Source organism: Scyliorhinus torazame, chromosome 26 (genome assembly GCF_047496885.1).
Source record: "Scyliorhinus torazame isolate Kashiwa2021f chromosome 26, sScyTor2.1, whole genome shotgun sequence".
Lineage (NCBI taxonomy): Eukaryota > Metazoa > Chordata > Chondrichthyes > Carcharhiniformes > Scyliorhinidae > Scyliorhinus > Scyliorhinus torazame.
This window is the reverse complement of record NC_092732.1, coordinates 8170822-8185745: the sequence shown is the minus strand read 5'-3', so window position 1 is coordinate 8185745 and position 14924 is coordinate 8170822. Positions and strand designations below refer to the sequence as shown.

The following is a 14924-nucleotide window of genomic DNA, read 5'->3' as shown; positions in this document are numbered from 1 at the left end:
GGTTTTTGCATATTTTAATTTCGATAGTGGCAACAGAAAATTTAGTTTGGAAGGAGAGAAGCCAGATCTTCTCGGATAACGAACAATGAGGATTTTTGAAGCAGGACAAAGTGTAAATAACCCCGTCTCCTTACAGACCTGCAAAGTGGGTCATAACACGTCATTGCAAATTGGTTTTGACCTGGTAAAGTGGTTCAAATCCGCTCCCGATGGCTTTTTGCTTTTAGCTGTTACTGTCCTTGTGATATTTGATTTTTTAAAACATTTTATTTATCATTAATTATTCTGTTTTCTCTACCTCAATTATGTCAGCAGACTTAAATTGCATGATTGTTAAATTCTGTGCTTTGATTTTTTGAATAAAACAATTGCAGACATTTGGAAAGTTTAATACAAGGTATTTATGAACAAAAATAATTTTAAAGTAAAAAAAGTTTAAAAGAGTTAATATTTAACATAACGTTTATCTTTAGCAGCTGAGCAACGCAGTTTAATATCTGCCTTAACTTACAATAATTTATTGCAATAAGATATATTTTCTAACTTACATGCACACTCTTAGGGGTGTGTAATTGTTTTGCTTCCTCGCCAGGCAGAGATGAAGTCTGACTCTGCTCTCACGAATCGGCACCTCTGTTGAACCTCAGCAGAATGGTAAGGACTGCACGAAGCCAAGCTATAAGTGTGATGTCGTAGCGTACGTGAAGCAGGACTACAGATTTGGAATCTGCAGTGGATTCTGCAATTCCTGTCAGAGAGATAGTTCATACTAATTTATTAATTTGCAAATTTACCTCTGCTCAAGCTTTGTACTAATAACTAAGGCTTATAATGATCAACAATACATCCCAGAGACGCTTAAACTGCTCAACTAAATATACCTTACAAAATCCAAATGTACTTTTGCACCGAAGCAGCTGTGAGGACAGGTGTGCTGACACGATTGTACTGAAAGGAGTCAAGAGCACCAGTATCGAGGCATGATCATCCGGAACAAACTCCGCTTAGTCACCCATGTGCGTAGGATGTCAGAATCCTGACACAACTCTTTGAAGAAACATGACGGCAACAGGAGGCTCCGAAACAGAGCTTGAGAAAACAATGGCCGCGATCTGGAACCCAAAGACCGATTGCACCTTCTGAAAACATCTGCTAGGTATGCTGTCGGAGATGTGGCTCTACGATCGGGCTCAGAAGCCACGCAAGGCCTCAGAGAACCACTACCAATGACATGCACATCTTAGGTGGAGAATTATACTTTCTTCCGAATGATCGCTCAACATTAAATGCACTCCATACCAATTCTATTCATTAAAATTCCTTTAATGGAATGAACATCGTCATGGCAAACAAACGCTAAAAAAATATATTTCACTTTCTGTGATGCCAAACTAAAGTTTACAAAATATATCTTGCTGTAGCTTTATATACAATTTAAACATATTCATATAAACTAAATACGAATATTATAAAACATTGAAAATGCACGTCGATTTCTCCTGCATCTGCTCGATTATTCTGGAGCAAAAGAAAAAGTGTTCATAAAAAGAGTATAAATTTGCCTAACGCCGGGGCAAGCCAGCAAAGTTAGAATTTAATTAGGTTCTATGAGATCCCCCTCCTCTTTCTTCTGAACTCCAGAGAATACAATCCTAACCGATTCAATCTCTCCTCTTATGCCATACTTACCATGCCAGGAATCAGTCTGGTAGATCTTCGCTGTGCTCCCTGTATAGCTAAACTACCTTCCTCAGATAAGGAGACCAAAACTGATATTCCAGGTGTGGCCTCACCAAGGCCCTGTATAATTGCACTAGGACACCCCTGCTCATGTATTCAAATCCTCTCGCAATGAAGACCAACCTACCATTTGCCTTCTTTACCGCTTGCTGCACCTGCATGCTTATCTTCAGTGACATGTGCATGAGGACACCCAGGTCTCGTTACTCGTTCCCCTCTCCTAGTTTGTCACCATTCGGATAATAGTCTTCCTTCTTGTTTTTGCTACCAAGGTGCATAATCTCGCAAGTCTCCAAATTATACTACATGTGTCATTCATTTGCCCACTTACTCAACGTGTCCAAATCACAATGAAGAATCTCCGCATCCTCATTAAAATCATTACTATATATTGTGAATAGCTGGGTCCTAGCACTGACCCCTGTGGTACACCACTAGTCACCGCCTGCCATTTGGAAAAAGACCCGTTAATTCCTACTCTTGTGTCCAGTTTGCAACCCAGTTTTCTCTGCATCTGAATACACTAACCCCAATCCAATGTGTTTTAATTTTACACACTAATCACCTTTCTCCATTTTGAGAAACTCCCTTCCACCACTACTCTCTGTCTCCTGTTGCCCAGCCAGTTCTTTATCCATCTAGCTTGTACACCCTGAACCCCATGCGACTTCACTTTTTCCATCAACCTGCCATGGGAAACTTTATCAAACGCCTTATTGAAGTCCATGTATACGACAGCCCTTCCCTCATCAATTAACTTTGTCACTTCCTCAAATAATTCTATTAGGTTTCAAAGACAAGACCTTCCCTGCACAAAACTATGCTGACTATCACTGGTACGTCTATTTTCTTCCAAGTGTGAATAGATCCTATCCCTCAGTATATTCTCCAACAGTTTGCCTACCACTGACGTCAAGCTCACATGTCTATAATTCCCTTGATTATCCCTGCTACCCTTCTTAAACAAAGGGACAATTTTAGCAATTCTCCAGTCCTCCGGGACCTCACCCGTGCTCAAGGATGCTGCAAAGATATCTAGTAAGGCGCCAGCTATTTCGTCCCTCGATTTCCTCAGCAACCTGGGATAGATCCCATCCGGATATGGGGACTTGTCCACCTTAATGCCTTTTAGAATACCCAAAACTTCCCCTTCCTTATGCCGACATCCATCCCTAACCTCAACATCCGTCATGTTCCTCTCCTTGATGAATACCGATGCAAAGTACTCAAAGAACAAGAACAAAGAACAAAGAAATGTACAGCACAGAAACAGGCCCTTCGGCCCTCCAAGCCCGTGCCGACCATGCTGCCCGACTAAACTACAATCTTCTACACTTCCTGGGTCCGTATCCCTCTATTCCCATCCTATTCATGTATTTGTCAAGATGCCCCTTAAATGTCACTGTCGTCCCTGCTTCCACCACCTCCTCCGGTAGCGAGTTCCAGGCACCCACTACCCTCTGCGTAAAAAACTTGCCTCGTACATCGACTCTAAACCTTGCCCCTCTCACCTTAAACCTATGCCCCCTAGTAATTGACCCCTCTACCCTGGGGAAAAGCCCCTGACTATCCACTCTGTCTATGCCCCTCATAATTTTGTATACCTCTATCAGGTCTCCCCTCAACCTCCTTCGTTCCAGTGAGAATCTCGTTCCATTAAGAATCTCACCCATTTCCTCTGACTCCACGCATAAACTCCCTCTTTTGTCTTTGAGTCGGCCAATCCTTTCCCGAGTTACCCTCTTGCTCCTTATATACGAATAAAAGGCTTTGGGATTTTCCTTAACACTGTTAGCCAAAGATATTCCATGACCCCTATTAGCCCTCTTTATTGGGCGTTTGAGATTTATCCTACTTTCCCGATATCCTCCAAAACTTCATCAGTTTTAAGTTGACTAGATCGTATGTCTGCTTCCTTTTTCATCTTAGCTAGTCTCACAATTCCACCCGTCATCCATGGTTCCCTAATCTTGCCATTTCTATCCCTCAGTTTCACAGGGACACTTCTGTCCTGCACTCTGATCAACCTTTCCTTAAAAGAATCCCAAATTTCAAGTGTGGATTTACCCTTAAACAGCTGCTCCCAGTCTACATTCCCGAGCTCCTGCCGAATTTGGTTATACTTGGCCTTTCCCCAATTTAGCACTCTTCCTTTAGGACCACTCTCGTCTTTGTCCAGGAGTATTCTAAAACTTACGGAATTGTGATCGCTATTCCCAATATAATCACCGACTGAAACTTCAAGCACCTGGCCGGGATCATTCCCCAATACCAGGTCCAGTATGGCCCCTTCCCGAGTTGGACTATTTACATACTGATGTCAGTGATGAGCTTTAAAAACACTTTACTTACAGGCTTGTCACTGTGGGGTCTGTCAATTCGGGTTTCTCAAATAATAAACGCAATTAGTACTTTAAACAATGAACATTAAACATACGTTCAGTAAAATTTCGGTGTTAATCATCAATATTCACCCGATCAGCCACAATATGAATTCCAAATCCAAATGAGGATGAATATTCTAGGCCGGATCATCCAGGCAGTTCCGGCAATGGATGAAAATGTACAATCCTGACAGAGAGAAAACAATTAGTAACTGCTGCTGGGTCAAATGATTCTTCATGGGAATATCTCAGAGGAAACATGACCCAATTCTGAACTCAAAGCCGGAAAATCCGTGCTGAAAATTCTCTGCAAGACTCCTCAGGAACCCAGGTCACGGAACCTTCAGCAGAATGGTGAGGAATGGAAGGTGGGAGACAAGAGAGAAATACATTCCTGTTGTTGTCTGGTGGCAGGAATCACTGGCAGCATGAGTTACGAAATTAGCTGTACTCAGATTTGACCTTTTCTGCAGAAATGCTTGACCTTGCATGGCGAAGGAGCGGGGGAGTAGAACTTACAGCAGAGAGCGGGTCTGGCAGCAACGAGGCGCATTGGTGGTGACTGCAGCTGTTTGCTTTGAGCGTTAAAAATACCTCGCCCACAGCCCATGTGGGGCTGCCCAAAGCGCGTTGAAGTCTAGATATCAGTACCCGAGATTGTGACCACTCTCTGCTTGAGATGGAAAATATGTTCGAGCCAAAAGCGCTCTGTGGTTTTCCTGTTTTTACAGTTGAGGCGCTTCACCCACAGAACTGCCTTCAGAGGTCACACACTGGTACTCAATGTTAAACTGCAGACAGAATGCGGGGTTACCGCCCAGAGTTGATTCAACTAAACAGAGAACAGGCTGGTGTACAATCATGTTCATTAGCAGTGTGTTTATTAATGTTATACCGATTTCCTATTTCTCTGCCCTTACCGGGATTTCAATAAAATTAACTGATTCCCAACTTTATTCACAAGTGCACAATGCCTTCATCAGCGTCTCGCTGGGATCGCACTGTGTAATATCGACACAGAGAACAGGGCAACACAGGAAGGGAGATGGGAACAAGACACCAATTGTCTTCCTAACCGCACACTGGCTTGGGACTTTATCGCCATTCCTTTACTGTTCCTGGTCAAGCGCCTGGAGAAACAAGCCAAAGGTTGGTGTGCCGACACGCCATGGACTACAGAGGCGAACAAACTGCCCCTCATCCCCTTATAAAAGAACAATGACAAATACATAATCGAAACAGGCCCTTCGGCCCTCCACCGTTCTGACCATGATGCCCGAACTAAAAAAACTGCTGCCCTTACTCGTATCCCTCTATTTCCCCTTCTTCATCTATCCATCCAGATGTCTCTTAAATTGTGTTAATGTGCCTGATTTCACCACATCCTCTCGCCGCGAGTTCCAGGCACCCACCGCTCTCTGCATGATAAACCTACTCCGCACATCGCCATTAAACAAAACTCCTCTCACCTTGAACCTGTGGCCCCTTGTCATTGACAAGTCCACCCTTGGAGAAGGACTCTGAGTTTCCACCCTATCTATTCCTCTCATAATGTAGAGACAGTTAGGGATGGACAATTAATTCCGCCCTGACCAGCGAGGATCGCATCCTATGAACGAACGGATATAAATTGGTGACCTCTTGCTTTCATCAGAAGATAAATGCAAATCTTTGTATTTAGAAAGAAATACATGGTACAACTTTCACTCTTAATTTCTCTCCACTAATTTATTTCCGCACTGCAGCTTCTAAGACATGTTCTCTGCCCGGCATGAACTGAATTTCCACTGATAATGTTTTCCGAATATTCCTGAGGCATATCTTTCGGAAAATGTGGGGCACTGCATTGGGAATGTCGATCACCACAAACCTTTATTCGCGACTTTACGAACAGATGGCATGCAGGCTAAATTTACTCGAGTATCTTCCCTGTTCACCGTTTAATAATGTTGTCTACAATTTTACCCAGAGGGGAAATGCTTTTAACTTAACCCTTTGGGAAGACGGAATGCAAGTCGTTTCTGCTCGAAATTTTATTTTAAAGAGAAGCCACTCACTCAACAGCAGAATGTTCGAGAGTGAATGCGGCTCAGAATCGAAATCCAACCCAGTTGAAGAGAGGCCCAGAGTTTTGGTCTGTCCCTGTTGCTACTCAAAAGATTGGTTTATTTGATCTGTGAATAATTCCAAAGCAACGCCCATTTGCATGATCTTGTTGGTGATATTCACGAGAAAAATACATAGAAGGCTACAGAGGAAAATGATTCTAATTCTGTTGAATTGTTTTTATCTATGGGTCCTTGTTTGGAAAACTTGTACTAATTGCGAATTTCTGCCCCCCACCCCCTCCCCCCGCAAATTACAAAAAGGATATTGGCAATGGAGCAGACACGATTTTCAAGAGAGCTGGTCCGAAATGTCATTAATAACTAGAAATAGGGAACAGGCTCGAAATTGTTGAACTGGCGAAGACAAGGCTGAGGGACGACCTGGTAGATGTCTTATAAGTTGGATCAGGAACATCATCCCAAATGACAATCTGGGATGGATCAACGTGAGTGAATTACTAACTGCTATATTCAGCATAGATCCCTGCAGTTATTATTCCGCCCCGCCCTCTGAACTACAGCCAATCAGATTGTTGTGAGCTCTTCTGTTCCTTGTCAGCTGTGACACCCAGGCGGTGACGGCAGCGCAAATGAACGTCACATTCACCAAGACACTGCTCACAGAATGGTGTCATACTTTCCCGAGCACAGATCGTCATCGTTTCCAGCGGATCTGGCCCTGAGCTCCGGTCAGTCCGCGGTCACTCCGGCCACAGTAACAAGCGAGTGAGAGCGAAGACGGGGAGCATGCTCCGGCTCAAGATGGCAAAGGAACATTTCCCCCTGATACTCATTTTCCTGGTGCTGCGGAGTTACGGTGAGTAAACGGCGGTGGGAAATTTAACCGGAATTACCTTCGTTCAGTAAAATGCGAGAATGATTGTTTCCTGAGATAAAAATGTGATCCAGTGATCAGGTGAAGGGATTTCATCAGATAGTGTCACTGTGTTTACTGCTTCCTACTATAAACCGAAACAGAAATAAAATGAAGAATAAATCACACCAAAAACTCTGTAAAACTACAAAGAGATTGTTCTCTAATTATAGCTGAAGCGTTTCAAAGCGGATGTTTCCAATCTCTCAATAATCACTGATAACGTGACAATAATCTGTCTGGTTACAGACTCCGAGACCTCTTTGTCTCAGAAGCCCTTCCCAATGACCGCTGAAGTCGGGCAGATGGTGGAAATAACCTGTCATTGCATTTACGAAGTGGAATTGGTGTCTAGCTACGGCTGGTATAAACAAGGAGTGGGTGAAGCCCCGATACAAATCGACATTTCATCCTGTGACGGGGCGAATTGTAAGTTCTTTTCTAAAAAAGGCAGCAGCAAAAAAGTACTTATTCTGGAAATCCGCGATGTTCAGGCGAATGACTCGGGTTCCTACTACTGTGCTGATATGGATAGCTATACACCGCTCCAGAAAGCAGCTACATTATTGGTTGGAGGTAAGAGAACAATTGAAATGAATTCTGATCATGCACAGTATTATCATTTTGTGTGAATCAATCGTTGAATATGTCTCAATCTGTGTCCAGACAGTTCCACCAACAAGACGGCGGTGCTGATATTTGTGCCACAGGGTGAGGAGAATTCGAGTGAAACCGTCCCCTTGGTGTGTTTGGTCAGTGGACTTTCTTCTAACCGGATTGCTATTTTCTGGAATATTTCCGGCCTGGTAACCGAAGGATCGAGCGATCCCGGTACAATGGCGGAGGACGGGACCTACAGCATCACCAGTCAGATCATGGTGTCGATGGAAATCTGGACTACTGGCGCTGTCTGTACTTGTATTGTTCAACTGGGGTCTCCAATCAAAACATGGACAACGAGCGTGTCGTTCCCCAAATCAGCAGAGACAAGGAAAGGTGAGTTGGCGATCTTCACAATGATGGTTTGAATTCAAGTTATAATCAATAAGAATGATTAGCTGGAGGATAAGACCCTGAAGCCTGTTAAATAAAAGCAAAGGCTCTCCCATCTTTATCCAGATAGCTCTGTCACATTTTCCCATTAAACTAGAATCTGGTTTCCCTTTTCGAAGTTATTGAATCTGCTTCAACCATCCTGTTTACGGAGTAGACTTTGGAATGGACTTGTGATCAGTTCTATGCTGGATGGGCTTTACAAACAGAAACCAGACAAAAGTGGAAATTGTTGTCTAAAAATGACTTGTTTTATGAGACATTCATTTATTTTCTCTGAATCTCATTTTCCAGAACCCATCATCCGTGAACATCTGTTTTATTGGTTGAATGCTGCTTCCTGAGACCTACAATCTTGTAGAACATTAATCTCTGGGTCTAGCACTTCACAGAAATGTCATTTTCAGAAATTATTCCACGTATATCGCACAGGTTTTACTTGGGCAGGGAATCGGAGCTGTATTGTCACAAACCATTGACATAGGCAGTGCGATTACTAATGCATGCAAAGCCCTTGACATTAGCAATAGGGCAGAAAGTAGAACAAGAAGGGAGCTGTGATGAACATTAACAAAACTCTGGTTCAGCATCAACTGAAGTATTACGTCCTATCTGGGCACCAGACTGTCTGGAGAATGTGTTAGAGACAGTGCAGAAAAGATTCAAGGCAATGGTATCAAGGGCGGGAAAATTAATTCCCGTGCATTACCGATAGACATTGATGCTGTTCTCAGCGGAGAAGAGAAGTTTGAGCAGATATTTGATAGTGGCGTTTACAGATCAGGAGGGATATGGGCTGAGTACAGAGTGAAAATCAGTACCCCGTGACCGAAGGATGGAGGGCCAGGCGCTACAAATGTGCTGTGATTGGGAAAGGAATGAACTGCAACATGTTGGAGAACCCTTCTGTACACCGAATGTTCATCATTGGAACACACTGCCTGAGAGTCTGGTTGAAGCAGTTCAATCGTGGCGTTCGAAAGGGAATTGGAGAATGGTGAGAAATGGAAGAATGGGCAGGGGGAAGAGGAATTGCAGACGAGCGGAATAAAGCGGGTTGTTGCTGACGAGAGATAGCAGAGAGTTGGTGGGCTGAATGGCCTCCTTCTGTGCTGCAATTATTCTCTGATTGAGTAATGTTTGGAGATGGAAATGGGAAGATAAATCAATGCTGGAAGACATCCGTAATCATTGAATTTTTAAATTGAGGAATCGAGTTTAAAAGCAAGGGCGATGTGTTGATGCGCCAGAAAGCATTGGCTGGTCACGTTCGCAGTATTGTGATCAGCTGCACACAGCTTTTTAGGGGTGGAAGTCACAAGTCTACCGAGAGAGCCGCGGAGATTTGTTGGGAACTGGCCACTTCAGTTAATGTGGAGAGACTGGAGAAACTTGGACTCCTGTCCTTACGGAAGAGAAGGTTAAGAAGAGAAATGATCGAGGCGGCGATCAAAACCAGAAAGCTTCGATGGAGCAACTAATAGGAACAGCGTACAATGGCAGGAGGTGAGAAATCAAGGGGACACAGATTGAAGATAATCAGCAAAATCTGCGGATCTTTGGAGAGTGTGATTTACACTGAAAGTTCATGAAATCTGGAACACGCAGCAAAATCATATTTACTAGTTACTTTCAAAAGGGGATCTGCAGAAATGTTTAATGGGGAGCAATGTACAGGTCTATGAGGGAACGCTGAGGGAGATTGACCCAATTTGGAGAGAACTTTCAGAGTTGACACGAGGACAAAGGGCAGCATCATTCAATGGCTCAGTTTTTCCACTATGACATCAGGTGCTGTTTGCATCATACAAACTGATGCACTGTGAGTGTGGAACAACACTGACAGGCCTGCCAGATAGTTGATGTCCATGGCCTAACGTTATGCACTCGAATACTCTAGCCATTTTCTTATTCGGAGATATTTCTAACACCTTTAACATTGTTACTTTTTCAAAACACTTCAACAGAGCGAAATCAAAGGGCGGCACGGTAGCACAGTGTTTAACACTGTTGCTTCACAGCTCCAGGGTCCCAGTTTCGGTTCCCTGGTGGGTCACTGCCTGTACGGAGTCTGCATGCTCTCGACTTGCCTGCGTGGGTTTCCTCCGGGTGCTCCGGTTTCCTCCAAACAGTCCAAAGATGTGCAGGTTAGGTGGATTGACCATGCTAAATTGTCCATCGTGTCCAAAAAGGTTAGGTGGGGTAACTGGGTTAAAGGGATAGGCTGAAGGGTGCTCTTTCCAAGGGCCGATGCAAACTCGATGGGCCGAATGGCCTCCTTCTGCACTGTAAATTATTTGATTCCATTTCATGTGTTGCTATCAGTTTCCCGGGGTTTACTTTCCCCCTTCGCTCCCAAGGTTCAGGTTCCGATTTTTTAACTGAGTTCCGTTCCCAACTGAGAATGCCAGGAGATAAGGATGAGACAGAGAAGCAGATTTTAATTGTGTTCTCTCTGCAGGATGGTGCCGTTGGGCCCTTCCCGCTTTCATCGCTGTCCTGGCGGTTCTGGTTCTCTTGTTGATTCTACTTTCCATTTGGATTTGTAAAGGCGGCAGATCAGGTGAGGAATCCGGTTCATGAGGGACATTGCCATGATTGCGTATCCAATGTTATTATCTTCTCCTGATTTTATTTTGCTAATTATAGTTCCTTCTTTCAGGAAAATGGGACAACAAAAGACAAAATGAAAAGTAAGTGACTGAGACATTTGCAAACTGCATCACGGACACTCTCTTTGTGTTTAGTATTGTGTGAAGTCCAGTTCAAACCCGACTCTGACTTCAATGTTTCATGTTCACATTCTGTTCGATATTTGAAGATGAATCTAAAACTGCTGTACAATTAATTGTTTTCTCAGCTATTTCTGGGACCTGGCCAGGATTTGGATGACCTAACACTTCATTAATACTTCTTGTCCTTGTTCAGTTTCAGTTTGAGCGAGACAACACAAAGAAAGGGGCGGAAAGAGCGACAAATGGGTAAGTTCCATTGAAACACTGGTACAGATTAAATATCAAATGGCGGGAATTCACCGATTGATAAGTGGACTGACCGCCATCAGAATATTCTTCAATCATCTCATTCCTGTTGGTGCCAGAAAACGGCCAATTGTGGATTATTAAATCTGCCGCAAATATACCAGATGGGCAGTGGACACTAGACAGGGATTGTCCAGCCATTGGCAAATTGGACTCCATTGCCGTTTTATCTGAGAAGTGATGCATTGAGGGGCTGTTGATCCATTGGGGGAACACAGGCTTATGTGTGAAGCTTTTGGATTGATTCCCATTGACAATTAGGGCCATTGTCGCATTGATTCGTCATTGTCTTCGCCTATCTCCAGCTGAATATCTATTCGCCGGAAGAAATAATATTTAAATTCATATTGTATTCTTTAATACCTAGGCGAACTCCGCCAAACACAGACACAAAGATTACATGACGGTGCGTTACGGGTAAGTGCAATTAATATGCTGTCAAGCTGCCCAGATATTTGCTGATTTTTGGAATAATGTGCAACCCATCCCACGCTAGATGTTTCACGTGGTTGGCAGAGCACATTCTAGAACACATTCATTTGTTTCAAATCACACTCGTCGCTTTAACTAAAATCAGGACATATTCCTCTGTGGGGGCAGGAGTGGAGGAGCGAGGGGGTTGTGTTGGGACTCGGGAGCAGGAAGCTCTCAGTATCCAGTGTTGACATCAATTCCCTCAACAAACATCCAAATAAAATACATTAGCTGCGCCGTTATTAAATGGATGTTCTTGGAACACTATTGATTCCGAATGGGCTGCAGAATACCTTCATTGAAAGCTTTGACGAGTATTTTGAAAAGTTGCTGTCAAACGAGCAGGGTCTTGCATAGCCGTGAAATGCGCAAAATAAGATCAGTGTGGGTCGTGCTACCTGATTTGGAGGTTGAGTCAGAAACATTTAATAAGCACCTGGATCTTCACTTAAAGTGTTGGAATGTTTAAAACAACGGATCGGGAGATGGGCATTGTGATAAGAATGACCAGCGTGCTTTATCGTTCAAGTTATTTTATTTAGGCACTGACAGCATGGTCTTAATGGACTCTTGATGTTTCCTCCCACCCTCTTCTCTGCGATTCTTCGGTGCAAGTCTCTTTATTGTGTCTGTGTTTCTGTCTGGATATGGATTTATCTGCCGGACCCTATAGATAACACACGGGGAAACATGATCATCAGGTTCGCTCTTTTACAATAAATATATCGAATAAAAGTAACAGGTTCATCGCCGCAGTTGTCTGGTTATACATTGACCATGCCTGCTTTAATTTGCTTTCCAATTTCACAACTCTATCACAGATCATTTGTCCAGACAATTATTGCAGATACACATTTAGCAGCACCCTCGCAGATAGATATAGAGGGCACTGGAAGAAGATTCAACAGTGGTTTTCAAAAGGGAAGCTGTGAAATGGTTGAAGGGAGGAGAATTGTTGAAGATATGGGGAATGTTAAACTGAGGTTGTGCTAACTGACTAGCCCTTTCATGGAGCCAGTACGGATTGAATGGGCCGAATGGTATCCTTCTTAGTTGCCTCGTTTTGTCACTTCATTGAAGTCGATTTCATTTCGGTATAATTTGACATCTATGTTAACTATTTTTGAATGTCAATGCTTCATATATTTCCCAGTCCCAGTGCGGACCTCTCTATGCCTCCCTGGACTTGGCCGCTTTGGAGAAGAGATCAAAAAAGAAGGCAGGTGGCAGATGAGAACCTGGATGGCTTTTCCTTGATGAATCCGGGAGGAGACAGGATATGCCGAACAACCCGAAACTTAATGGAAATAAACATAGAGCCAAGGAGACTTCTATAAAGCAGCTAAACTCTCCCCGTGCATTGCGCCAAACACTGACTCCTTTGTTCAGTGTAGAGGATACAGTGTTGAGAATCATTTGTGATAATCCGCTGTAACCATGTCGCTAAGGTATGGCAGAATTGTAGAGCAAAGTCTAGTCACAGTGAAAACTCTCTGATGATTGGATAGTTCCAGCGACATTTCATTTCAAATGTCGATAAGTAAATATAAATAAATTGATCGACCATTAAACGATTTGCAATAAGACCAATAATTGACAAATAATTGAATGTAGGTTTGTGAGGCATGACCTACCCTTCACAAAGCCATGCTGACTATCCCTGATCAAATTATTCCTATCTAGATGATTATAAATCTTGTCTCTTATAATCCCCTCCAAGACTTTACCCACAACAGACGTGAGGCTCACCGGTCTATAGTTGCCGGGGTTGTCTCTACTCCCCTTTTTGAACAAAGGGACCACATTTGCTATCCACCAGTCCTCTGGCACTATTCCTGTAGACAATGATGCCATAAAAATCAAAGCCAAAGGTCCAGCAATCTCTTCCCTGGCCTCCCAGAGAATCCTAGGATAAATCCCATCAGGCCCCGGGGACTTATCTATTTTCAGCCTGTCCAGAATTGCCAACACCTCTTCCCTACGTACCTCAATGCCATCTATTCTAATAGCCTGGGTCTCAGCATTCTCCTAAACAACATATTCTTTTTCCTGAGTGAATACGGACGAAAAATAATCATTTAGTATCTCGCCTATCTCTTCAGACTCCACACACAACTTCCCATCCCTGTCCTTGACTGGTCCTACACTTTCCCTAGTCATTTGCTTATTCCTGACATACCTATAGAAAGCTTTTGGGTTTTCCTTGATCCTACCTTCCAAATACTTCTCATGTCCCCTCCGTGCTCGTCTTAGCTCTCTCAAGATCCTTCCTCGCCACCTTGTAACTATCCCTCGCCCCAACTGAAACTTCACACCTCATCTTCACATAGGCCTCCTTCTTCCTCTTAACAAGAGATTCCACTTCTTTTGTAAACCACGGTTCCCTCGCTCTACGCCTTCCTCCCTGCCTGACCGGTACATACTTATCAAGAACACGCAGAAGCTGATCCTTGAACAAGCTCCACTTATCCAGTGTGCCCAACACTTGCAGCCTACTTCTCCACCTTATCCCACCCCAACCCCCGCAAGTCACGTCTAATGGCATCATAATTGCCCTTCTTCCAGCTATAACACTTGCCCTGCGGTGTATACTTATCCCTTTCCATCATTAACGTAAACGTCACCGAATTGTGGTCACTGTCCCCAAAGTGCTCTCCTACCTCCAAATCCAACACCTGGCCTGGTTCATTACCCAAAACCAAATCGCCTCTTGTTGGCCTGTCAACATATAGTGTCAGGAAACCCTCCTGCGCACACTGTACAAAAAACGACCCATCTAATGTACTCGAACTATATCTTTTCCAGTCAATATTTGGAAAGTTAAAGTCTCCCATAATAACTACCCTGTTACTTTCGCTGTTATCCAGGATAATCCTCGCCATCCTTCCCTCTACATCCCTGGAACTATTTGGAGGCCTATAGAAAACTCCCAACAGGGTGACCTCTCCTTTCCTGTTTCTAACCTCAGCCCATACTACCTCGGAACATGAGTCCCCATCTAGCATCCTCTCCGCCACCGTAATACTGCTCTTGACTAGCAGCGTCACACCTCCCCCTCTTTTGCCTCCTTCTCTGAGCTTACTAAAACACCTAAACCCCGGAACCTGCAACATCCAGTCCTGTCCCTGCTCTATCCATGTCTCCGAAATGGCCACAACATCGAAGTCCCAGGTACCAACCCATGCTGCCAGTTCCCCTACCTTATTTCGTATACTCCTGGCATTGAAGTAGACACACTTCAAACCACCTA

At 43.7% G+C, this 14924-nt stretch overlaps 1 protein-coding gene across 1 annotated transcript in view; it reads left to right on the top strand.

Moving 5' to 3' along the window:
- Positions 1-14924, top strand: part of LOC140402834 (uncharacterized) — a 100301-nt gene that overhangs the window by 83703 nt on the left and 1674 nt on the right. Inside the window, exons 3-9 of the mRNA XM_072490456.1 lie at positions 6857-7049; positions 7356-7682; positions 7773-8102; positions 10621-10722; positions 10822-10852; positions 11088-11140; positions 11568-11617. Of these exons, the coding sequence (XP_072346557.1) occupies positions 6857-7049; positions 7356-7682; positions 7773-8102; positions 10621-10722; positions 10822-10852; positions 11088-11140; positions 11568-11617 (1086 nt within the window). The remainder of the gene's footprint in view (positions 1-6856; positions 7050-7355; positions 7683-7772; positions 8103-10620; positions 10723-10821; positions 10853-11087; positions 11141-11567; positions 11618-14924) is intronic.